Source organism: Panthera onca, chromosome A2 (genome assembly GCF_046562875.1).
Source record: "Panthera onca isolate mPanOnc1 chromosome A2, mPanOnc1 haplotype 2, whole genome shotgun sequence".
Lineage (NCBI taxonomy): Eukaryota > Metazoa > Chordata > Mammalia > Carnivora > Felidae > Panthera > Panthera onca.
In genome coordinates, this window is record NC_138340.1 from 149533522 (window position 1) to 149560431 (window position 26910).

General features: G+C 42.6%; 1 protein-coding gene across 4 annotated transcripts in view; it reads left to right on the forward strand.

Moving 5' to 3' along the window:
• The first annotated feature begins 646 nt into the window (after positions 1-646).
• The window catches only part of LRGUK (leucine rich repeats and guanylate kinase domain containing), a 108981-nt gene continuing 82717 nt past the window's right edge, over positions 647-26910 (forward strand). The window contains exons 1-5 of one of the 4 annotated variants that reach the window (XM_078439238.2): positions 647-1406; positions 8641-8748; positions 11265-11346; positions 14764-14864; positions 18665-18746. In XM_078439238.2, coding sequence (XP_078295364.2) covers positions 1110-1406; positions 8641-8748; positions 11265-11346; positions 14764-14864; positions 18665-18746 — 670 coding nt within the window. In that variant the 5' untranslated portion in view covers positions 647-1109. The remainder of the gene's footprint in view (positions 1407-8640; positions 8749-11264; positions 11347-14763; positions 14865-18664; positions 18747-26910) is intronic. The other 3 variants (XM_078439231.2, XM_078439226.2, XM_078439235.2) reach the window with 3 other exon arrangements.

The following is a 26910-nucleotide window of genomic DNA, read 5'->3' on the forward strand; positions in this document are numbered from 1 at the left end:
ATGTCAGTTTTAACGGTCCCTCAAGCACTGAGAAAGATAATAGTCAATGGATGGTGTCCATAAGGATTTTTTCTCCTTCTCCCCTGACAGCCATTGACAGGATCATTTTGTATTTGCAACTGCTTTCACTGAAGCATGGAGAAAAGGCCCTGTAAGGCCAGGAAGATGAGGGCGACTTCCCTGCAAGGATTTCTATTGTCATCGCTATGGCAATAATAGTTACTATAATTTTTATTCTGCTTTTCCATAGAGTGTCTACTTTGTGGAGCTCAAGGCTATGGGATTTGGGTCACATAAAATCACACTAGCATAAAATCATGCTTTGTAATCTTGCAAGAGGATTTTATGAAACTGCACAGGGAACCTATGCAACAAGATAAAAATAATTACCAATGCAGGTCACTTGACTAATACAATTATTTATGGGATGTTAATAGCTTTTCAGAGGCTTTCAGATACAGTGTCAATTTGACAATCGTTTTTTTCTTCTTTGGATTGTTAGACCATAACCCGTGTTTCTCCCCAAGGACATGGCTTATCATTTGGGGGAAGGGGGGCGGGTAATGTCAATTAATTGCAAATCAGCCCTCAGTCCTCGTCTGGTAGTTTCTCTTTATTACCCGCAATTAAGTAAGAAGGACAGGAACCATGTCTTGTATTTCATTTATGCACGACCTCGTCTCCTAACACCGCGGTCCGCATAGAGTAAAATTTCAGTGTTAATTAGCTTTCCAACAGAGAGCATCAGACTAACACTTTCAAAGTACCACTCCGCGGAAAGAGCCTTTGTGAATGAGGCAGGTGCGGGAAGGAGGCTCACAGGTGATCTTAGGGGGGGATGAAAATTCTCTAAGAGGGGCCACCAGGCCAGGAGAAAACAACTGGAGACCAAAGGGGTGCGGAGAAAAAAGGTGAAAATGAGAAAGACAAGCAAAAAGAAACAAAGCCAGCGACCGAACGAACTAAACAAAAACCAAAGAAAAAGTCAAGCTCCAGGGACGGCGCAGACCTTAAGCGAGGACGCGCGGAGGAGCGGGAGATGACAGCCCAGAATCCCTTGCGGCTCCTCCTCCCCTGGCGGCAGTCTCCTAGGCAACCCGGTAAACAAGATGGCGACCGCCGGGAGCGATCCCCAGTGGCCGATGCCTTCCTCTCTCCAGGGTAGTTCACGACGTGGAGCCCAGTCGATACTGTCGCGCTCAGAAAAAGAGCGTCAGTCTTGCTGGTCTTCTTCCCCCATGGGGCAGAGACGGAAAGGTACTTTCCACAAAGCCTCCTCCTACCTGCTCCCGCAGCTCGTTCACCGCTCTGTGGAGTCGGACGCGGACGGACAGGACTGCGGGGACGAGGGCGAGGGCGAAGTGGAATCCGAGGAGTCCTCAGAGTCCGAGATGCCGAATTTGGAGGTGTGCCTTCCCCCCTCCCCTCCCCCGCTCGCTCCTTTCTCCGGGCGTCCGGCCCTGCTACTCAGGCGGCAATGTCCCGCGCCTAGGCTCCCGCCCCTTTCTTCCCTCCTCACCCTTGGCCTGCAATATTTCCCCGCGTCTCCTTTATTTCTCAGTAGCACCTTTGGTTTCTTAAGAGTCAAGTTACACAGCGTCCTCATGAAACAGTTTCCACCTATTTGTATGGGAGTTCTACATTTAGCTTTTAAAAGTTGTGCTTCGACAGTATGGTGAAGAGGCAGAGTTCGTCTTTGGCATCCCCTACACCCTTTTCTGTGATTTTTGTGAAGTGCTCCAACACTCTCCAGCTTGCAGTCCCTTCATCCTCCTTCCTCGAGGAAACAAAAAATTACTCTCGTGATGTAATCTGATAAGCGCGAACTCAAACATTAAGTGACTTAGAAGTTTAATGTATTGCTTCTGCCAGGGGTATATAATGCATTATGCAAGACACGCACACCCACACACCCACCCGTCCACCCACCAGAGAAAGACCCTTAGAATGTTCGAGCAGCTGGCTCACTGTGGTAGTATTTTCACAGGTGGGGAATGTTTCTTAAATTCCCATCTGTATTGCCTGACGTTCACATTAATTGCCTTCACCTTAATATAAATTCTCTTTTCTACAATACCTTTTCTAAACATTACCCAATTCTACTTCTTTCCTACACTCATCATCATCCTCTTCCTTTTTTACCCCCTGGCCTAGGTTTTGGGGTTTTTTGCAGGGGTGGGAGGAGTGGGGAGTTGGTCCCTTTCTACCTCTTATCACTTCCTTCCCTTGGTCTCTAAGACATTGTTTGCTTTCCTTCAAAAACACACATTGATTGGCTTGCTTTGAATAAACGATTGGATTTTCCTCTTTGTCTTGGCTGCCAGGAAACTCAGAATCAGTATTTTTCTTAATTTTAATAGTTTTTGTTTTTGTTTTTGTTTTTTAGGTTTTTCCTCTCCCCTTTCCTCTTCCTTCATAGTATAAACTGCTCCAAATTCTTTTCCAAAGTAGATAGACTACAGAGAAATAGAATGTTCCCAGTATCCCCTGTGACATTATGTGACATTCTGGCTTCACCACTTCTCATCTTTGCCCATTTTCTTAGCATGTATTTCTTTGTTATTCCTGTTCTCTTTCACAGACTCCTTTCCTCATTTGTCCTCTTTCTTCCTATTCACGCCTCTGTAATTTGCGCGGTCCTGTGTTATTCCAGTCCTACCATTAATAAACTGCACTCTTTTCCTACTTAGGTTCCCTTCTTTTGTAACATCCTTTTGCCCACTTTCAACATTGGGCTCACTTTCCTGCCCTTATCTCCCATTTAGACTCTCCTCTTCTTCTACCTCCACCTATATGGGCTTGTTACACAATTAGTTTTTCTTAAAGTGGGCAATAGAAAATTATTTCTTATTTTATTCATCCTTTGGTGATGTACTTCGCTACCCTTCACCGTGTCTATTGCAAAACTGTAGCAGTGTTTTTACAACTTTGAGATGTTTGCATGGTTTCTACCAGCTTCCCCCAAAGGAATTCGCAGGTGAATCACCGGTTTACTTTATTATTCTAATTAACGCATGCTCTTGGGCTGTGGGGTTCATTAGTGCCGGTGTTAATCTGTCTTCAGTATGCCATTAACAAACCATAGTGGGGGTTGACTTGAACTGGTTATTCCTGGCTTGTAGGCTGTGTGTGGAAAAGTTTATTATTTCCTCCACTCATATTCTAAGTATTAATATTTATTTTGTGTTCTTACATCCTGCTTTAGCATTTTATGGTATCGAATAAGTTTTAATATGCCGAATAAACTGAAAGCTTATAAAAGCAAAGATTTAGACTTTCATGTTCAGAGATTTATGTCCATCTGCTAGCCTGGTTAAGGTTTATAATGCTGTGATGGTCCCAGTGGTTCTTGAGTGCCTATAATGTGATTAGTCTCCGGAGCCCTGGTGAACTTAAGGAGGTAAGGAGGTAGCACAGACAGACTGTTCAGAACACTGCCTTTGCAGTCAAAGATTTATGTACAGCCTTCGGTTGGTTTTGAGATTTTGAGCAATTTATTTCACCTCTATGTCTCATCTATAATCTGGGAATTCTAATAATACCTACCTCACAGGAGATGTGAGAATTAAACAAGAACCTATGTGTGTAAATACTTAAAAATACATTATTTTTACTGTTACTGATACAAGTCATAATGCACATGTTTTTTATCTGCTAAGTATAGCTCATTAAGTGATTTGGTTAATTTAGCTGACTTTGAACACACATTCACTGAAAGATTGCTACGTAGGAAGCACACTTTGACTATATAGGGCAGAAGCATCTGGGCCCACGACAGGTGTCTGATGCATCGAAAGCACTCTGCTAGTAACTGTGGGTAAATGATACCTACTCATGGGGCAGTTATAAATAGCAAATTGAATAAGAAAGTCTGTTAAAACTCTTGATACAGTGTCTGATGAAGAGTAGGTTCCTAAAAATTATAGAGGTAATGCATAATAGCAATAGTAAAGACAGAAGATGAGAACATAATTGAGGACATTCGTGGTCCCTCCTCTCAAGGTCAGATAAGAATGTAAGTCACAGCTCTTCAGCATCTCAAGCGTTATCCACAGAGCTGTGTACAGATGACACCTAGATGGCAGGGATCATGGGAGACTTTGAGGGAAGCAGACCCTTGTCCTGGTGGATGGGGTTGTGTGGGCAGGAAGATGGCAGCTGTTCCTACTGATGATTTACAGGTGAGAGCAGCTGAGGTGGGGGTCAGATTGTGGAGGGTTTTATGCTGTTTTACAGACTGTAGACTTGGGTGTCTGAGCAGAGAGGAGCCTCCCTGATTAGATTAGATTAGATTGATTAGAACTGCCCTGATGGTAGGACTGGAGACAGGGATGTCAATGAGAAGGCTCTAGCAATGTCTATGGAGGAGAAACAAGAGTCTGGATCAAAGCAGTGGGAGTGGGGATGGAAAGGGAGCTTAAAATGAAGACATTTAAAATACTTAAGTTATTAAATATTGTGAGTCTAGGATGACTGTTAGGTCTATGGCATGGTCTGGGGGTGTGTTAAGGCCACTGACCACAATAGGAAACGGGGACAGGTACAGCTGTGCATGAATGGGTTGGTTTTATGCATCACATGAGTCTGGAAATCAGGGGAGGGGGCCTAAGCGTAGGAGACCTGAGATACTCAGCACTGGAGTCTGTGAGGCCATCTAGAAAGAGGAGATGAGGGCCAAGGGAAGACCCCCAGGGGGTATAGGTATTTAAGTCGCCAGCAGATGAAGAGGAATCAGGGAAGGAAGCTGGAAAGAAATGGTAAGAGAAGGAGAAGAAGAAGAGAAGAGCTGTGTGATGGGAAACCAAGGCAAGAAAGAGTCTCAAGACCATGGAAATGAGTTGTGCTGCCAGTAGGTTAAGTGGGAAGGGGTCTAACAAGTGCTCATTGGCTTTGCCCATTTGAGGGCAGTTGGAGACCTTGGCTCATGTGGTTTTGTAATGTGAAGGCAGAAGCCCAACTGAAGGGAGTTGAAGAGTGACAGGGGGGTGAGCAAGGGGGCACTAAAGGATAAAAAAGCAATTCTGCTCTAGCTTGGTTATTTAGGGAAACTGTAGCTAAAGCAGTGTGTAGGATTGAAGAGACTCACAGACTTGTACAGCTGGAGAAGTGACAGGGCCCGGGCCCAGGTAAGTGGCTGGTTCCTGAGCCAGGTCCCTGAGGAAACAGGAGGCGGGGGCCCTGAGTGTGGACAAGAAAGCAGTCTGCCTCTGAGACCCCAGTGAAGGGCAGAACACTGCCCAGGAACAGGTGCAGAACGCTGAGGGGGTTGATGCCTGACTGCTTTTGCTTTGCCTTGGAAACGGAGAAGTGCACCTGCTGAGAGCAAGGACTAAGGAGTAGAGGCACCTGAAGGCTGGAGGAATGGATGAAGACTCGGTAGCCAAGGTCAGAGGTAGAAGGCAGCTGATACAGAGCAGAGGACTGGAACAGCACCAGGCCAAGCTAAGAGTTGACTCTGGAGTGGTACCAGCATGCATGGTTGTGAGGCCTCTCCCAGCCCACTCAGCTCAAAGGCAGGAGAGGTTTATGAATTCACTTAGCCATGTTTGAGTGCCCACCAGCTACCATGCACTGTATTCCCCCTCCCACTTTATGCTTCAGCTGTTTTGAGCTGCTTGTCGTTTCCCCAGTGGGCCATGCACACCTTTGCCTTTGGAATTTTGTACACGTTGCCCCTTTTGCCTGCAGTACCCTTCCTGGTCCTCCTTCCTGCCCTTTCTTCCCCTTCGCCAGAACAACTCAGTTACTTGGGTCTCAACCTCATTGCTTTCTCCCCCAGCAAGCCTTTGCTAACCTCCTAATCCCCGCTAGAACTGACATAAAATGGATGCCCTGCTTATAGTCAAAGCACCCTGCTCACTTGTATTGTAATATTTATCAAACTATTGAAATTGCTTGTGTACTTGTCTGGCTCCCAGATTGAATTGTAAATCCCTTAAGGATAGGCACTATGTCTTATTCATAATTCTGTCCACTGAGCCCAGCATCCTGGCTGGCATGTGCCTGGCCTGCTATAAAGATTTTTATCCCAAATGAATGATGAACATGACACCGTCCCGCCTCAGCGCAGTAGTTGATTGTGAACTTGATTCAGGTTTGGGCGTGTACACGGTAGTTTCAGTCAAGGGACAAGCAGTCAGAGACTTGAGGGTAGAGAGACACTGAGATTGCCCATGGCATACCGAGTAGAGAAGGGAGGAGGAGGGGACAGATAGACTCTGAGAAAGGGAAAGAGGAACAAACTGGAGATCTTGACATCCTCACAGAACAGGGGGAGTGGGTGTTGGAAAGGTGGAAGGACAGGTAGTTGTAGGATCACAGAGTAGGATACTAGGGTCTGAGGTTTCTAAGGTGGAACAGTTTAGCATGATGACTAACTGGGTATGGCCCAGTCCAGGGCATGGCCATGGGAGTGAGTGGCGGAACTTGAGTAGAGATCATTTAAAGTGCCTGGAGTTGAGAAAGAAACATGTGTATGTGCATGTGCTTGGGAGTAGTAGGGGTGAATGGCCATCCTCAGGCATTCTGAAGCCATCCAAGATAAAGGTAGGGCTTGTAAAGGTCTGAAAATGACCCAAGATCAGAAGGGAAAGGTGTGATACTGATAAATGGCAGGAACCTCAAAGAAGGTGTGAGGGGGTTGCCATGGGGAGGCTTGCTATGGGAATCTGGGAACATGCTGACGGTGTGGCCAGTCTCCGTATCAGTGGCTATGTTGAAAAACAGACATTTACCTCCTATCAGTCAGAGGTATAATATCTTTTCACATCCAGGAAAAAGAGGGGTGGGTCAGGTAAACATAAGAGGTTTAGATGGAAAGTTTTGGAGGGAAGGTAACACCCCCACCTCTAATCCTACTCAGGCTTTATATAAGAAGTTGGAACTTTATTTAGAAAAGTGAGTGTCTGTTGTGACGAGCACTGGGTGTTATATGCAAGTGATGAATCACTGAATTCTCCTGAAACCACTATTGCACGGTATGTTAACTATCTAAAATTTAAATAAAAAAAAAGAAAAGTGAGTGTCTTTCCTCCATTTGTAAACAGGTTGATGGGTAAGGAAGAATGAAACATGAAGATGTGGAATTTCTAACTTCATCAATTAGTAGAAACAACTCATTTATTGGGAACACTTCTACAGTTCTAGGCAAGGCACTAAGAGCTTTATATGCACTATTTTTTTTTTTTTCATTTTCCCTAAAACATTGAGAGAAGGTAATAAAATTTCCTATTTATAGATGAAGAATATGGGCAAAGTTGTAAATTCAAAATGGCAGATCTGGCGTTCAAGCCAAGCCTGCCCAGCCCCAAAGCCTGTGCCCTATCTTCATATGAGCGATATTTGCTCCTCTGGGCTAGTGGAAATGGGCTGGGGGCAGGGGAGAACCTCTTTTTAGTAGCATACACCTATGTACTTGCATCTTCAGTACCAGCGGCCTGAGCATCATTGTTGATTCCTGAATGAGTACAGAGCTGGAAAGGGTGTTTTGCCATCATGGTCCCCATGCTGGTCATGGTTAGTTATCTTGGTGTGATTGATGGGATTACTGGATTTTGTGTCCTCATGCTGGTGTTAGTGTTAAAGTGTTGGTCATTGTAGAGTCGAAGTCAGTTCAAACATAGTACTGATCTACCTGTTGTCTCTTCTGTTTGTTTTCTTTGGGGGGAGGGTGCGGGGGAGAGGGCATGTGGAGTCACCACTGGTTCATGGCTTTCTATGGACCAAGGGCCAACCTCCTTATGGAAATGATTATTACCCTTTGCATAAATCTTGTAAATTGTATGAATCTGGCAAAATTAGCTAATAGAAAGCAAATCAAGAACCTATTTTTTCCAGCAAGAATACCAGATTTAGAAGAGTAATTGCCTTGGGGCGCCTGGGTGGCTCAGTTGGTTAAGCATCCAACTTCGGCTCAGGTCATAATCTCACAGCTCCTGGGTTTGAGCCCTGAGTCAGGCTCTGCAGAGCCTGGAACCTGTTTCGGATTCTGTGTCTCACGTGCGCTCGTGCTCCCTCTCTCTCTCTCTCTCAAAAATAAACATAAAAAAAATTTTTTTTTTAATTGCCTTAATTTGGATGTAACCATCCTTTTGGGTGTAGGCAAGCAGTCTAGTACAGCGGTTGGAATTGCCCTGGAGTCAGACAGATTCAAGTTTGTACTGTTTCTGTCATATACTAGCTATGTGGTTTCAGGCAAGTTAACCCCAGGAAGCCTTAGTTTCTTCATCTGTAAAATGGAACTAAGAGTACCTACCTCAGGGTTGTCAAGAGGATTCAATGAGTTGCTTACTGAGAGCTCTTAGCGCCTGGAACAGAGAAGCAATCAACGTAGCTATCACCACTAATGGTGACGCTTCCACTGCCATTGTGTTCATTCACTGTGAATACCTAAAGCAAGTGATGGCCTGAAAATGCAGTGGCAATGAAAGCACGGATTAGATAGATATTTATTTAATTATATGTCCTATGTATGTGTCCTCAACACAGAATTTTCTTCAGGGCTGGTAAATTGTGGAGGGGTCAGCTCCTGAGTATGTAATATACAAGGTAAGTGCTGTCTATAAGGACGTGGATTGTTTCTTTTCTAATGGAAGTCCTTTGTCCTCTCTGGTGTTTGTTTGTCTGTGGGTTTTTTTGCAGGAGGAATTTGATGGGGTCCTGAGAGAGGAGGTCGTGGCCAATGCCCTTCACCAGTTGGGGCGCTCAGGTTCTGGCACTGAGCAGGTCTACCTCAATCTAACTTTATCAGTGAGTATGACAAGATCACCATGGGTTGGCTACGTCTTGATACTGGTTGGACCATATCTATTTTTCCTGATACTCATAGCTTTTGGGGTGGCCCTAGATCTCAGAGTCTTGCATTTGATGGAGACTGACAAGAAGAGTTATTTCTGTAATGTTAGGCATCAAAGAGCCCTGGGCAATCCAGTAATCAGGCCCTGAATTCCTTTGTTTCCATTCCCTTTAGACTCTTGCTTTTATCTTAAGTAGTCTATATTATAGTAATCAATGCTTTCTTTCCAGAAGTTGAATTTAACTCTGTGAAACCAATCAAAAATTCTTTAAGAATTTTCTCTCTGATCAGTGCCAGGACTAAAATTAATATCTAAATCCAAGGGAACAAAGTATTTTGGTATTGACTTTCCGCTCCCACTCCCAAGCATATCAAGAAACAAGTAGCTTTGAGCTATAACTCACTTTCCAGACATACTGTTATTCATCAATTTTCAAGATATCAATACTAACACATAATCTTGGCACTTTTATCATAAGAGAAGCTGTAAGAGCAAAGTACAGACTCTTGCTTTTGTTTCTTTATAGTCCGAGAGAAATAATTTAACTCTTTTTGCTTCCTTATATTGTAAAGTATTAAATATTCCTTGGAGATCCACACAATAAATGCAGACATATAGGTGAAAAAAAGCACACTGAAATTTTGCTATTGTACCATAATTTGGCTAAATATAATTCACGGCAAACAAAGCATATACAGTCGCAATCTTGTTCTGTCTTGGATTTGAACTAGTAAACTATCCAAGAAATGTTAAGCTCGTTTCTTCCGTGCCGGTTCTATTGCCTATCCTTCCAGGACAGCCTATTAAGGCTGTAATCTTTTACTCTTTTCACTTTATAACATTTTGTGGATGACTCAGACAGTTAGGCAATAACTTACAGGGAGCATCCTATGTGCATTGCCCTATGTTAGGCATCGGGATGGTACATCATTCCAGCATCCAATATATCCCCATACAAGTCCATTTCAATCAGTATTCTACTTATGTATGTAGTGCTATGACTTAAATTGATCTACCAAAAAAAAAAAAAAAAAAAAAAGCAATCCTTTGAAATTTATTTCAGCAAGATGGACTGACACTTAACTTACTTTGCCGCTGACCTCCTTACATTTGAGATATTACATGTTGAATTACTTTGCCTTCATAACCTGTCTTACTGAATACACTTTTTTAGGGTTTCCTGGTTTAGTGATCCCCCCCCCCCCTTATATCTTAGGTTACATGTTATTTTCTAATTTTTCTTATTACTTATGTACATAGGCTTTCCTCCCAAAGTCCTGAGTTTCTTAGGGGCACCGTATAGGTCTACTCCACCATTGCACTGTATTTCTCATTGTGCACAATGCCTTGTACCTGGTAGGTTTTCAGTACATATTTTTAAAAAAAATTTTTTAAATGTTTTTATTGATTTTTCAGAGACAGAGCATGGGAGAGAGAGAGAACAAGTAGGGGAGAGGCAGAGAAAGAGGGAGACACAGAATCCAAAGCAGGCTCCAGGCTCTGAGCTGTCAGCACAGAGCCCGATGCGGGGCTCGAACCCACGAATCGTGAGACCATGACCTGGGCCGAAGTCGGACGCTCAACCGACTAAGCCACCCAGGCGCCCCTTCAGTACATATTTATTACACCTTCATTGAACATTTTTATCATCATTCTATTAGAGAACTTGCTTATCATGATACTTCACTGGCTGGCTTTTTCTGATTCTGACACTGCAACATAAACCAGTAATAAGAGTCTGTTCCAAGGGACCACATTCCCCTCCACTCCATCTTGAAGTTCTCTAGAAGCAAGATTTTGTGGAAAGAATCCTGGAGAAGGATTCAGGAGACTTGGATCAGCTACTTTGATGCTAACTTGCTGTGTGATTTTAAATTATTTACATCCCTGTCTGTCCCTCATATTCCTCATCTCCAAATTGGGAATAGTCTGCCCTATGGATCTCAGTTTTATTTGAACAGAGGAGATCACCGTGAAGGAGGAGCTTTGAATAGGAGGACCCTGTCTAAGTGTAGGTGATAATGTCATTAATGATCTCCTGATTACACAGGAGATCTCTTTAGCATTTCATTTAAATTCCAGGCATCTGCCTTCTACTAGAGAAAGGCTTTGGCCTTACTGCTATTACGTGATGTGTTTTTTTGGTTTGGTTTTGTTTCTGTTTTTTAATAATAAAACTCTGCTCTAAAGGTCTATGTGACATTGCTTTAATTTGCCTTTTCATGTTGTATTTGTTCTTGCTAATACCACTAATTTTCCAAGCTACGTTCTGCTTCAGAGAAATGCATTTTTAAAAGGAGTCTGTAGTCTGCTTTGAGATCCTGTTAGTAGTAGGCTTCAGATTTAGTTCTTTCATTTAATTACTACACTTTTGAAAGAAATTCTGGATTTCTTTCTGTCATCTATTATTTCTACGTGTCATGAGAAGGCTGAAGCAACATTAAAGCGTTTTTCCTTTTCTTTTCTCAGGGTTGTGGTTTAATTGACATTAGCATTCTCTGTGAATATGTTCACCTACAAAAGTTGGATCTTTCGCTAAATAAAATTGAAGGTATGTAATTTTCATTCTAGTAGATTGATGGATCATTCAGTTATTTCCAAATGTAAGCTTTGCGGCACCTGATATGGTTTAATTCCACCAAACTTGATGTAAATGCTATTGTGGATTCATTTGCATATTGATGCTCTACGTGGCATATAAAAAAAAGTCACCATGACTGATGAGTAAAGAAAGAGGCACCGGTCAGCAAACATTACGTTATGCTACCGTTGAAATGCGCTCAGTGATGTTGAAGAGTAGCCCACTGAATGTTTGCTTTGTTTTTTCCTTGAAAGAGATGGCTCATTACTTCTTAAATGCTTCCTGAATATTTGATGATTCCCTTGTCTTTCCCACTATTAGTTTATTCAATGCAGATGCATTGGTCCCCACCGTACCCCCCCCCCCCCTTTTTTCCCCCTTTAATGGATTCTTTTCTTTATTTTGCCTTTCTACATTTTAATTCTGGCCAGTTACCTCTGTTCTTATTTGAGCACCAGGGATTCACACATTTATTTTTTCCTCTCTTCTTCTGCCGTCTCTATACATGTGGTTGACTCTCTCAACTCTCACCATTTGTAGTTCCCTGTCACGTATTTGTTGTGACCTCTTGCTCACATCTAATGAAATTAGTCACATCTTCTTCGGAACTTGATTCTTGTTTCTAATTCTCTGGTCTTATTTGAAGCCGAAGTGGCCAGTGTCTGTGTTGTTTACACTTCGGTGGAAGTCAGCAGTTGTTACTTCGAACCTGTTTTCTTCACTGATTGTCTTTCCACTCGCTTCTTTGGCCTTTATTGTGACAGTTAAATGTTGCCGATGCGGTTTTCCCTGGCTCGTGTCTGATTTCTTCCCCTCCTATGACAGCAGTAATTAAAATTCAGCCTTGCTTTTCAGTGGCTAAGAAATATTCCAGCATTGTTTATTCCTCAAATGCTACTGTTTTGAAAGACTTATTACTTTTTTTCTAGTTGTTTTAAATCTTTTTTTTTTTTAATGGAAAATTACAAAAGTGCAATCGGAGACTATTGTAATGAACATTCAAGATTCCACACTTATTGGCTCATGGCCCGTCTGGTTTCACCTATACCTCTCTCTCCACCTTCCCGGGGGCTATTTTAGTTTTTTTTTTTTTTAATGTTTTATTTATTTTTTAAATGTTTATTTATTTATTTATTTATTTTGAGAGAGAGAGAGAGAGAGAGAGAGACAGCGCGAGCCTGCACCAACAGGGGAGGGGCAGAGAGAGAGGAGAGAGGGAGAATCTCAAGCAGGCTCCCCACTGTCAGTGAAGTGCCTGGCCAGGGCTCCATCCCTGAAGCAAAGATCAGGACCTGAGCAGAGATCAGGAGGGGGCAGCTGGGCCACCCTAGGGTCCCTCCCCAGGGTTATCTTAAAGCAAATCCAGGTATCCAATCTTGGGAAACAGTTCTCAGCGTTCGTTCTGGCAGGAGCTGCCCCGCCCCCCACCACTCCAAGGTTGGTTTCCTTTCCTGGATAAGGAATTGCCCCGTGTAGCCGTGGGGGCTTCATACCCTGGCATCCACAGTTGCGAATGGCGCTTTCCTCACATCAGTCTTCTTTAATCTTTTACGGCCCATTTTTGTAGCTCATCAAGTGTTTGAGAACCAACTGTAGGGCGCAGCTTTCTGAAACGTTATGATGTAGACCAGATTGCACCTTGCATCAGAGTCACCTGGGGGGCCTGTTAAAACGCCGATGGCTGTGCCCCACCCTCAGTTTCTGATTCTGTAGCTCTGGGGTGGGACTTGAGGATTTGCATTTCTAAATTAGTTCCCTGGGGAAGCGGATGTTTCCCCGTCCGCGACCACACTTTGAGAACCACCGTCGTAGACGCAAGGAACTCCTGCCATCTGGTGGACACGGGGGTCACTGCACCGAGTGGGGATCATTGGGCCTGCGTGGGTCAGAAGCCCAGCAACCTAGACCATGCATTTTTTTTCCCTGTCAGAGTGATTTGAAGGCTTTGGTGGTGCATAAAGCGTGAGACGTACTCGCCATTTCCTTATCTCCATCTGCGTGGTAGCTGCTGCTTCTGCTTAAGACAGCTCCTCCGTGCGGCACCTACCTGCCCACAGAAAGACCAGCTCCAGGGAGGTTCGGGGGCTGCTGGACGGTAATAGTGTTGAGGCCACTACTGACTGCTAGACATGGAGCTGAGCTCAGAAGGACAAATGGGCAAGACTTGCGAAGTAATGGCCGTTTCTCAGGTGTCCTTTTCCGGGCAGCCTTCCTTCACGGCATCAATTGCCACCAAAGTGTTAAAGTCTCAGTGTATTTGTCTGTCCTAGAACAGTTCCATAAAGACAGGCTAACAAAGGGTGTGACTTAGAGCAGAGGAATGAAGTCGAATTTGGTGGGGATCTTGTGAAAGGGGCGGGCCGGGTGGCTGTCGCTCATGGTGCCTGCTTCACCTGCTCCTGGGCAGGGCCCTCGCTGCTGGCCTTGCCCCCTTCTCTGGGCGTGTCTGCCACCTGGTGACAGGGTGAAACAGTGGGCTCAGCTTCAGGTGTGGGGGCTCCATCCTCCCAGCAGGGGCCTTCCTCTGAGTGATCCTAATAGCTGCTCCTGTGACATAGAATGAAAAGAGAGAAAGAGCAGGGGGTGCTGTTATTATGACTGTTTTCAGGTGGAAACAGGTGTTCCTGCTAAATCCTCCTCCTAGGAGTCTTCTGTGTCTTTTTCTAACTCTTGCTGCCCAGAAGCGAGCCTCTGCCCTAAGGGGGCAGAGAAAGGCCGCACAGCACGTCACCGTTTTTGTGTTTTATGTGTACCAGTGTCGGAGCCCAACCCTTTACCTGGTATTCGAGGTTTAGAGTCTTTGCTTGGGATAAAATGGAAAACTCTGACATGCTTCCAAACCAAGCCAGAGTCCAAGTAAAAATAATAGCAATAATTGAAATCACTTCAAATAATTAATGAGGTTTAGGATTCAGTCCAACTACAACAAAATTGAATTTATATCAAAGAAAGTTCTCTAACTGGGGCATTTTCGGTCTTTCTGAAAAGACTTAATTCAGTTACTTAGGGGCTAATATCAAGAGGATTATCTAAGGCTTTCGTTTCTCGTCCTTGGCTCCAAGTCTGGTACTTTTTGAAGCATTTGGCTGTTAGTGCACGGGAGAGTGAGCTGGGACATGGGAGGTGCACTGGTCACTTGAAAAGGGGGATGGGAGTGGTGGGGAGGCCCTGGGGAAGAAGGTTCAAATTAGGAGCTCATGGAGAGCTTTCTACCCTTGGTGTGTTTTGCACATTCCTATTTTTCTCCATTTCACTTGTTTGGAAAAATTAAGTGCCTGCAACTGGTGTAATTAAAAAATGTTCTGATGTAACACATGCTGTTTTTAACGGCTTAGTCTAATTTTTCTTTTATTGGCTTATCTTGTTCTGTATTTGTTTTTCCCTCAGATTTGTCCTGTGTGAGTTGTATGCCTTACCTTCTAGAACTTAATGCTTCTCACAACAAACTGACTACGTTCTTCAATTTCAAGCCGCCCAAAAATCTCAAGGTAGAGTTTATCAATACATTAATTACATACGTTAACCGGTCTGCAAAGGACATTCACAAGCAAAACAGCACTAAAGTAGGGAATTTTGAGAGCATAAGATAGGGGAGTAAATCGTATAAAGGCCTGAAATGAAATAAAAGGGGATGTGTGTATCATTTATGGAAAAGGAAGGTGGTCTGTCTGCAGATAATCTCTTCAGGAAGCTTTGCTAAAGCATAGTGTTCAGGCTGAAGCAACAGACTTCCTTCGGTCTCTCCCCCACATTTAAATACTGGCAATTATTTGTGTATTTTTAACATAGTATAAAATTTTATACCTGGGGCGCCTGGGTGGCTCAGTCGGTTAAGCGTCCGATTTCGGCTCAGGTCAGGATCTCGCAGTCCGTGAGTTCGAGCCCCGCGTCGGGCTCTGTGCTGATAGCTCGGAGCCCGGAGCCTGTTTCAGATTCTGTGTCTCCCTCTCTCTGACCCTCCCCTGTTCATGCTTTGTCTCTCTCTGTCTCAAAAATAAATAAACGTTAAAAAAAATTAAAAAAAAAAATTTTATACCTGGAAAATCTGTAAAAATTTCCTTGGGAGCTCAAATTTTGCCTCCTTATTGATCCAACTTTTTTTTTTTCCCCCCCTCGTTTTCTTTTTCTCTTTTCTTCTTTTTTTTTTTTTTTTTTTTTTTTTTTTGAGCAATGATTTCAGATCTGCATCCGTCTCTGAGGTTGCTCCTGCCTCTGACACTGAACTTAACCCTGTGAGCAGCCTGTTCCATGTCGTGTCTCGTGCATTCATGTGCACACAGACCACCTGGGGCTCTCGTGAAACTAGGGATTCTGAGCCAGGACATCCCAAGTCAGGCCTGAGACTGGGGTGTTTAACAACCACCTCAGGCGATGCCCCTGCTGGGGGTCCATGGGCCACACTTCAGCAGAGAGGTTATAGACTGGTGGTTCCCAGACTTTTCTGCACATTGCAGTCCCCTGGGGACTTCTCAAAACTAATGGCTGGATCTCGGTGCCAGAGAGTCTGATTCAAGAGGTCCAAGGTAAGGCCCAGGCCTGGAATTTTTTTTTTTGTTTTTTTAATTATTAACTGTCACCAATTTTATTTTATTGTTTTTTTAAAGTTTATTTGGGGGCCTGCGTGGCTCAGTCAGTGAAGCGTCCAACTTTGGCTCAGGTCATGATCTCACGGTTCATGGGTTCGAGCCCCACATCGGGCTCTGTGCCGACCGCTCGGAGCCTGGAGCCTGCTTCGGATTCTGTGTCTCCCTCTCTCTCTGCCTCTCCCCCACTTATGCTCTGTCTCTCTCTCTCTCTCAAAATAAGTAAACTTTATTATTATTATTATTTTTTTTAATGTTTATTTTTGAGAGAGAGAAGGAGAAAATGAGCAGGGGAGGGGCAGAGAGAGAACCCCAAGCAGGCTCCACCCTCAGCTCTGAGTTCAACATGAGGCTCCAGTCAGGGCTCTATCTCAAGGCCTGAGCCAAAATTGAGAGTGGGATGCTTGACTGACAGAGGCACCCAGGTGCCCCCCGGATGTGGAATTTTTAAAACAACCCCAGGTGGCTCTAATGTACCAGCAAATTTGGGAACCATTGCCACAAGCTTGGGATTAATAATCTAGTAGACTCAAATATTTCATTAAGTAGTTTAAGGAATGGGCATCAGTTATTGCCATTTATTATCTATTTTATTTTATTTACAAACCGAATTGCCTTAGATCCTAAGTATTCTGCCAAAGCTTGCACAAATATGAAAATTTGTGTGAAATCAAGAACCTCACATCACCTGTATTGCCAGTGAGACACTTTTCTTAATTTTTCTTCTGTTCACTCCATTTTTATCAGTAGTGGGTTTTTTTTTCCTCCTTCGAAATTAGAGTGATTGCCAAGGTGACATTCCTTTGTCCAAATAAGCCACACGAGGTACCTGTTTGTACTAGGTGTGGAGCCACATGGTCTCCAGGTTATCTCGAATTGTATTTGCAGGGCTGTTTTCTTTTCCCTCCTTTGCTGCCCCCTTCTGCTTTGTCCTAAGCCCCAGGCCACTTAGTCATGGCAACAGCGTGACCCCATCCCTGAGAAAAACTTCCTTGGAAGTTCTTCCATTCACATCCTTACCTCCTCCTCCCCCAAGGAGGCTTCACGAATGAACAAAAGCATCTCAGATACCCCATCTTTAAGGTTCTGAGCTCCCCAAGAGTAACGAGCTAATCTATTGGTAACTTTAGGGAAGTGCCTGCAAATTGCCAGACTGCCCTGGCGGGGTGCTTCAGCCCCACACGAACTCTGCGTGAGCCTGGGGACAATGACCACAGCCTTCCTGCGTTTTCAGTACATTATCTTATGTAATCCTCCCTGTGCTTTCCCAGTAAGTCAGGCCTGTGTTCAACAGGCCACCCCCTTGAAAAGCTCTGCTTCCTTTCCACTTAATATCTGTGAGCCTTGTGCCACCAGCCAAGAAGGCATACCTCTGAAGAACAGAGGCTTGTTCTCAAACGCTCTTGGTATTTCCCAGAATGCTTTTGCTTTTAGCGGGTACACAAGGTTCATTTGACGGATGGGACTTTAGGCAAGACTTCAGGTCCATTGGAACTCCCAGGGGGAGTCCGCGATCTCAGGACCCTTTAAGGTCTCTCAGCCAGGCTGGCATCATAGCCGCGTAGAGGGCCCAATATTGGCGTATCACCCCCACAGGGGTAGAGTTAGAGATGAGCAGGCGCAGCTGTGGCACGAGAAGAACGGTGTTAATAAAAAGCGTTAATTACAAGAAAGCCTAGATCATTATGTTTATGTCAAGTCCATCACAACTAGACAGAAGACAAAAGCAAATATGGAACTTCATTCCATCATGCCACACTGACTTCTTACTTTGGTCATGGTCTGCCTTTTACCTAGTTGTTGGAATTTATGGATGCATAAAACGTGGTGTTCCCATTGTTTGTTTGTTTTTTCATACTAACAGCATTTTGTTTGCACGTTACTATTTCTTCACATGGTCTGCACATTTGTGTTTTACTATGTGGTCCTGTTGCCATGGTGTCTGTAATTGACTTGATCCGTTTTCTTCTGCCACTTGTGTTTCCAACATGCTTTTTAGTATTCAGTATGGAAAAGTTTTAATATTTAAAGTATTTCGTATTTAATACATTGATAAAATAATCTTAGTACTTGTTTGGGGGTGGGATGAGTGTTTTGAAAAGTTTTATTTCTTAATCATTTTTGTTCATCTTTTGCTAGTGGGTGAGAAGTTAAAGTCCTTGCACGTTTTTTTCAGTCCCCTGGTTTTTGAATAGGAACGACTGATGTTGCTGAAAATGCTTTCCTAAAATAGTCAATTTTGAGAAAGGGTGTTAAGTGGATGAGATGTAGCCCTGAGGGATGAATGGGAAAGATTTTTCTGGCACTTGTGTGGAGGAGAAAAGGCACAGGGAAGATAAAAATGTGAGCTCAGTGAGCTCAGCTTCCTGGGCAGTAGACAAAATGAAAGACGAGGTGGTAAGAGTGAAATCGAGGGGAGTCTTCAAGGGAGATTAAGAAAGTTTGAAGTAACTGCTGGAAAGGGAGAGAGGAACGTCTGGGTTGTCGCGGTGTCTGCACCGGCCACAGGGAAGGGGCTCCTCCCCAGTACCCGTCAGAGTGAGCAGACGAGGATCTGGTAAGGAAATAGCTGTGTTAGCCGTGGCATATTTTCAGTTCTAAACTCTAACCCCGCACCCAGAAGGGTATTTTTCTTGTGCGATGAATTGTTGTGATTAAGTGAACGAAAAAAAAACTTTGACATCCCGTTCTCTTTTTCTCATCAGAAGGTGGATTTTTCCTGCAACCAAATTTCTGAAATGTGTGATTTGTCGGCTTACCAGGCTCTCACTAAACTCATTTTGGACAGTATCCTTTGAATGTACAAAGGGGAAATTCGGGCTTCATAGGCCCATTAATAAGCGTATACTTTGATGACGTGAAGTGGCGGCAGATACACAATTTACTAGAGATGGCTGACGCACCTGAGGGATTAAGAATTGATATTCACAAAAGGAAGAAAGATAGTGTATTTACCAAGGAGTAAGATCGTAAGCCAGGCTTGTCAAGAGCCTCTTACACCCAAAAAGCTAAGTAAGACAGTTATTCTTCTGATAAACATAGGTTTATTTTTATTTGTAGAACCAGATAAGAAGTTCTGGGTTTTTTTTGCTTTTTTAATGTTTGTCTATTCTTTTTTTTTTTTTTTTTTTTTTTTTGCCAAAAGATCTTCCTTTATTTTTTTTTTTAATATATGAAATTTAATGTTTGTCTATTCTTGAGAGAGAGAGCATGAGCGTGCGTGCACGTGAGCAGGGGAGGGGCAGAGAGCAAGGGGGGACACAGAATCTGAAGCAGGCTCCAGGCTCTGAGCGGTCAGCACAGAGCCCAATGTGGGGCTCGAACCCATGAACCATGAGGTCATGACCTGAGCCAAAGTCGGATGCTCAACTGACGGAGCCACCCAGGCGCTCCAAGAAGTTCTGTTTTAACTAACTCTTCAAATTTACTTAAACTTGGGCCCTCATTTATTTAAATTCAATATCTGAAAATCCAGCCATGACCAAAAGGAATATAAGTGATTTTTTTTATTTTACGAAAGCATTTATAGTAAGCTCCCTTTGAATAGCAAGCTTCTCTATTGCATTTAAAATATACTTTCATTTTTTTTAAAAAAAGCAAAACCAACAACTTTTGATGAGCAAACAGCCTCAGGACCGTCTCTTTTGCATGAGTCAGGCTCCCGTGCAAACAGAGCAAATACCTTAAAGCAGGCCCACTCCAGCCTCAAGAGCCTAAGGGGTTAACTGGGGATCTGTGAGTTTAATGAGCTTCAGCCTCTTTACACCAGAGACTGATGTTTTCTGAGAAGGGAGCAGCGCCTTCTCTTTCTCAGTATCTTTCTAGCCACCTGAGGATTTTTCAGGGTCGAGCCGGGAATGGATTGATTGCCCTTGGGTGCCTCATTCCAGGGACAGAGCAGCAGTTAGAACACTACACTTGTAATGAGACCGAGACGTGGGGAGAACAGATGTGTTTTCTTGAAGACGTATTTTGTTGGAAACAAAAACAAAACCCTTTTTCACGTATGATGGGACACTTAAAACGTAGCGCCACGCTCTTTAGAACTGGGGTGTGAGAATGAACTGTTAGTGGGCATTTAGATGGTGCTCTTGAAGAGGGCAAGTTCTCTTGAATGTAGCCTAATGAGAAAATGATCAAAATGAAATGTTTTGATGGCAAACTACAAGTAGTACACACGAGCAGCACCTGGCCGTAGAACTTCCACTTGACTTATGACAGTCGTACATACTGAATTTGCAGGGAGGTGGAGGCAGACGGTCCAGAAGCCGCCTGGCTCAGAAATCCACTCAGGCTGCCTCGAAGAACACTGCTCCAGGAAGACTGGTGGCCTCAAAATCAGCATTGCCTGGAACTTCTTAGAAATGCAGGCTCTGGGACTCTGCCCCAGACCCCTGAAATGAGACTCTGCATTTTTAACAAGACCCCCAGGTGATGTGAGTGCACATTAACATTGGGAAGGACTGGTCTAGAAGCCAGCTTCCCCCCAGACTTATGCCAGCCAGAAGGGAGTGAGCTTCCAGAGTTCTGTCTAATCTTCAGGGTACCCTGAATGAGCTCTGTCAGTTGACAGTCTGGGCTCTGTGGGCTCAGAATAGAGGGTGCAGTTTGAAGCATTTCTATCATGAAAGTCTTAAGTTCTATATACATTTATCTTTCCTTGTAAAAAACTAAACTATTAAACTATTATGACTAACCTAAAACTGATATCAAATATGAAGAAAGGAATTAGAGTTTGTTTTTTGTTTTTGTTCTTTAAACTTGACTTTAGATGTAGCAATTCAGGCTTATCTCCAAAGTATAAAAAGCTGTAATTATTACCTTAGAACCAATTGAAATTCAGAACATGGACACATAATTAAAATGTCACATCGTGTCATTTCTCACCTGTGGTTTTTTTAAGTTTATATATTTATTTTGAGAGCGAGCAGCAGAGAGGGAGGGAGAGAGAGAATCCCAAGCTGGCTCTGTGCTATCAGCACGGAGCCCGATGCAGGGCTCAGTCCCACAAACTGAACCATGAGATCGTGACCTGAGCTGAAGTCAAGAGTCGGACATTTGACTGACTGAGCCACCCAGGCACCCCTCAGCTGTGTTTTTTAAAATGCAAATGCAAGTAATCAAAACAAGCTACTCTTCGTAAACTATTAATGAAATAAACTTTTTAGCTTACCATTTTGAAAAGACAAGCTAGTTTTTTAAACAGTACCAAATATGCCTCTTTTGTTCTGTTCAAATGTGTCATACTGTGTATGTGATTAGAGTTTTGAAAAGAATGAAAAGCCTCACAATAAAAAAGAATTGTTAAACAACTTTTTTAATGCCAGTACATTTGAATACTTAGATGAAGTGGAAAAATTTCTAGAAAAATCACCAAAATGCTGATTTGGAAATAGAAACCCTGTGTAGTCTTGTAATTATAAATGCAGTTCATTATAAATTAATTAAATTAAAACCCTCATATTAAAAAAATCCACCAGACCCAAATTTTTAAGAACCGATCTTCCAATAATGAACACATTCTTTCAAGGTTAAGCATAGAAGGCATTTTCACAATTGATTCTAATGAGATTACTTTGATATCCAAAAGCAGACAGAGAAGAATAAGGGAAAGGAAAATGGCAGACTCATTTCACTCATGATCTAGATATAAAAATCCTAAACAAATGCTGGCAACTGAATCTGACAGTATTTGAGAAAAGTTAATATACCATGACCAAGTTTGGTTTATCTCATGAATATAAGGATAGTTTAATATTAGAGAGGCCATAAATGTCAGTAACTACATTAACAGATTAAGAGAAATAAACCATATGATCAGTAGATATAGAAACTCCAATAGATACAGAAAATTTAATAAAATCTAATTTGCAATAAAAAACTCTTAGTAAGCTAGTAATGGGGAGTTTCCTCAACTTGGTAATGTCTACAAAAATATTTGAAACAAACGTTGTCCTGACTGGGGACATGTTCTAAGCATCCTTTAAAATTGGGAGCAAGCCAAAGATCACCACCGTCGCCACTTCTATCCATCATTGTTTTGGAGGTTTTAGTTAGCACTCTAAAGCAAGAGGAAAAAACCTGAAAGTGTAAAGATTGGAAGGAGAAGATTAAAGTCATTTTTTTTGCAAATGATATGACTGTCCATAGAGAATATCAAAACCAACTGGTAATAAACTACTAGAAATAATAGTTTTGAGAGTTCAGCAAAGCAGTTGGATGTGACTTCAATAGACAGAAGTGAATTGCATTTCTCTACATCGCAAGCAATTAGAAAACACAACTTAAAAGAGAGACGCCATTTACAAGAGCAATAAAAATGAATCTTATTAACAATGAATAAGACCTGTGTGGGGGGGAAATATAATAAAACTTTATTGAAGAGCATTAAAGACCTAACTAAAGAGAAATATATTCCGTGTTTCCAGACCGGAAGACTGGAGAAGATGTATAAAAAGAACTTTACGGAAAATGAATCAGATAAGGCTAATAAACATATGACTAGTTGTCAGTCTCATTTGTGTTCAGAGAAATGCATCCCAAGACCACCTGAGATACCATATTCATTCAATTGATAAAATTTAAGAAATCTAAAAATATCAAGTGTTGGAGAACATGTAGGTCAAAAGGATCTTTTTTTTTTTTTTCTTCCTTTGGGTATGAAATTAGTTCTGCTTTGGAAAGCAATTTTATACTCTTTTTATAAAGTTGAACATCCAAATTCCCCATGGCCTAGCGCTTTCAATCCTACATGTGGGCAGTAGAGCACGCGTGTATCTGGAGGCTTGAATAAGAAGGCTCAGAGCAACACTGCTTGTAATAGCAAAAAATTGAAACAGCCCAGATGCTCATTGATAAGAGAAAGTACAAATTATGTTATACTCATCCTAGCATATCATATAGTACTGAAAATGAAATAGATCTCCATGCAGCAATAGGGATGCATCTTAATAAAATTAAGTACAATTTTCGTGTGAAACCAAAGGGGAAAAGGAAGAGGAAATAGTTTGCACAGGGGTGGTCTCCAAGAGGGGGGCAGCGGGTACAACAGGAGAGGCATGCAGAGGGAGATTATGGCTCATGTTCTTCTTGGGCTGGAGGTGGGGGTGGGGGTGATTTCAAGAGTGTTCATTAGATTTTTGGGGCGCCTGGATGGCTCAGTGAGTTAAGCATCTCTTGATTTCAGCTCAGGTCACGATCTCACAGATTGTGAGATCGAGCCCTGCATCGGGGCTCCTCGCTGAGCTTGGAGCCTGCTGGAGATTCTCTCTTCCTCTTCCTCTCCCTCTGCCCCTCCCCTGATCACTCACTCTCAAAAAAAAGTGTTCATTAGATTTTTAAAAATAAATATAAACAGGCCATATGGGGGCAAATGCTGTACCTGTGTCCATCAAACATGTTTTAAATCTGAAGATTATTAATTTCCTTGAAAATAGCTATTTGCCAAGCTTCAAACCCAAGCCGTATCGGCATCCCCTGGAGGGCTTGTGAAAGCACCTCTTGCTGGCCTGCACCCTCAGAACTTCTGGCTGAGGGGGTCTGGGGTGGTGGCTGAGAATTTGCATTTCTAACCACTTCTCAGGTGATGCTGCTATTGCTGGACTGAGGAATTCCCTCGAAGACCCGAAGCTTTGAGCTAGCCAGTGCTCCCTGCTGTACCCCGCAGGGCAGGCTCTCCTAACCTGCAGCCATTCTGTGTGCCCTTTTTAGAAGTTTGGCTCTTCTCTTTTTTGTGCTTTTTATATTTGTTCGAGCCTTCCTTAGTGAGAATGTCTTTTCTGTTTGAGGGGAACAAGCATGCTTTTGTTTAAAACGTAAATAAAATTGTAATTACCAACATTAAAAAGCACTTATTTAAAGTAAGAACAAATCAGGGGCGCCTGGATGGCTCAGTCGGTTGAGTGGCCAACTTCAGCTCAGGTTATGATCTTGCGGTTTGTGGTTTCGAGCCCCACGTCGGGCTCTGTGCTGACAGCTGAGAGCCTGGAGCCTGCTTCAGATTCTGTGCCTCCCTCTCTCTCTGCTCCTCCCCTGCTCTCTCTCTCTCTCTCTCTCTCAAAAATAAATAAACATTAAAAAAATAATAATAACAGATCGGTTAATCAAGCTGGTAATGCCAACATACTAATGCCTCAAAATGGATTATTAACTGTAAGACCTCAACTTTTTAGTTTATCTTATGCTATTTTGTCGTTCCCTATGTGGTGAACTGATGGTTGATTGCCAATCGTCTCAATCAGAAGAGGTAAACGTTGGCAGGTATAAGTCAATGTATTCAGTCTTGAGAAAGAATGCTCTGTGTTCTTTACCTATAAATACCGATTGTTCATTGGAATTTGTCTTATGACTATAGAACCATGGAATTTTTAAAAAGTGATCACAGAATTTTAAGATCCAGACTGACTTTAGAGATTCTTACTAACTGTTCTTTTACGGAAGTTTTTGTTTTAAGCAAAAGTGCACTTGTTCCCCTTCCTGAGACCCAGGGAGGCTCAGTGACTTGTCCCAGATCATTTGGTCAGTGGTCGAACTGACACTAGTCTTCTGAATTCCATTGTTTCCCCCAGGCTACAATTCATTGAGTAATTACTACTTTTATCCTCTAGCCATTTAATGTGTATGTGTGTTTCACAGAGAGATTCACTCCTATAGCGAAGAACATTTTTCACATGGTAAGGTGATATAGATCTTTCAGGATTGGTTTTGATTAAAGCCATCATTGCGGTTCTCTCTACTAAGCGAATTGTGATGGATTTCCTACTTATTTCTCAGTAACTGTTTTCTGTACACCAGAGCCATATTTTATGATTGTAGACAAATGAATGAGAGCGAATACTGAACTGGTGAATAATTCATGTCAAGCCCTGCAAACTGCTGACATCATTACCAAAATGTAAAAATAGATTGTGGGGCCTTTCCCTCACTGTAAAGTTATGCTTACGTGCCTTTGGGTTTCTTCACTCAGTTTCTGAGGACCTAAAATTCCACTGTAAAAGATTTATTCACAGAAATGTAAAACTTTAGAGCTGGAATGCAGTATAATGATTTCGAGTTCTTTGAGTCCCTTTCTCTTGACAGTGGCCCTTGGAAATTAAAACATACCTCAAAGGATAAAGCCAGTAAGCTAATTCATTGTAATGGCTTAGTGATTTATCAGATTATATTTCTTATTGGCAAGTCCCAAGACCTACATGAAAGAATACAAAAGAATAATGTTCAGAGGAAAGACAAGTAACATTTCGCGAAGGTCCTTAAAATAAGAGAATGAGAGATTAGAGAGATAAAGATATTCCTGAAAACAAGCTGCGAACTCAGAGCTATGTAGGGACCAGTCCTATAGATTGACTATTATCCCTGCTGGTGGTCACAGATGATGTGACCGTGGTATTATGGAGGTGGGGTGGGGAGAGCTGTTGGGCCACTGTAAAAACTACTCTTCACTCAAGAACCTGATTAATTTATCGTGATTGAAATTCCTCGAAATCTAAAGGGGAGAGAAGAGTTGGGAAATAGACAGTTCTTCTGAAATGAACTTATGTCTCAACAGAGACATGCAGTCAGTTCCTCAAGCCTTGGTCCCAGGGCTGTGAGTGATGGCAACGGTAGCTGCAGAAGCCAGGGCCACGTTTGCATGAGGCATCTGTGTTCCTCCTCCTTTGGGCCCTTGCAGTACTAACTTCATAAAATTGATTTGTTGTGTTAGTCAAAGCTAGAGAGTAAGCCGGATGATACCAAGAGAACTGGGGATAGTCTCCAGTGTCTTGGAAAATTACTGTGTATACAATAAACCAGCTTTCCTTTTTGATCCCCCGTCTCTTGATGGCTTCAGGATTCCTGTTTCCTCCTTTTCTGATCCTTGCCTCCTTCCCGCGGGAATGCTTCCTGACCCAGCTACCCACAAGCATTTGTTTTACTCGTCGCCATCATTTAGAGTATCTTCATTTTGGTTGGAGCAGAGCTACCAGGACACCAGTGCCCTTGACATAGGACTTAAAGACTATATTGCTTCCTCTGCTAAACTGAGACAGGTGGTCATTTGAAGTTTTCCTTGCCTAATTTTTCTTGCCAAAGATCACTACTCCGAGGATATTTTATTTCATTTATAGCTCTGTGTGAGTTTAATCTCTTGTTTCCCCATTTCACATCCTTTGTTACCATCTGTATCTGTGAAAATCTGGTCTTTGTTCTAGCTCTAGAATGATTATTTAAGCAGCCCAAAGAACATGGAAGCAGAAAGGGCATGGTGTTTGGGAGCATAAATGTTTATTTGTGGAGCTATTCTGGCAGGAAGCTTTATGAAAGAAGATTTGAAAATGCATATTTGATGACCAGCAAAACTACACTTCAGCCCAAGGATTGAATCTGGAACCGAAGAAGAAAAATTAGGAATTTCTGGTTCATTTGGCAATATTTTCTGCCCATTGCTTCTAGTTTCCGATTTGCCTCTTTCTCTAGCCTAGGTCTTTTCAGAAAAGATCCTGGCCTTGAATCTTCCATTTTGTGCCATTGGCCAACGGGTAGAGGATGTGATTCCTTGGCCTCATGTGCTTGTAATTTGGTAATGATGACAATGCCTTATAATTATGAGATACTTTATGGTTTGTGAACTTCATTCATATATACTTTCTGATTTTTTCCCGTAGTCAAACTTTTGGTTTTCCTAGCAACCTGGTGTTATTCCCACATTACCGATGAAAACTCTGAGCATAGAGAAGTCACATAACGAGTAACTAGTAGAGTTAAGATAACTACAAAGAATTATGAGGCAAGATAATGTTTTTTGGATACTTAAGGATCCCTTCCTTCCCCTTTAAAAAATTCTTTGATTCTTCAGTTAATGGAAGGAGATACTTGGGGGGGTTGGAAGTTGACCAGAAGAGGCTTCGAGGAAGAAATGGTCTGTCTAGAGTGGCTGTCAAGAATTGAAATTACTGTGACAACTTTACAATTG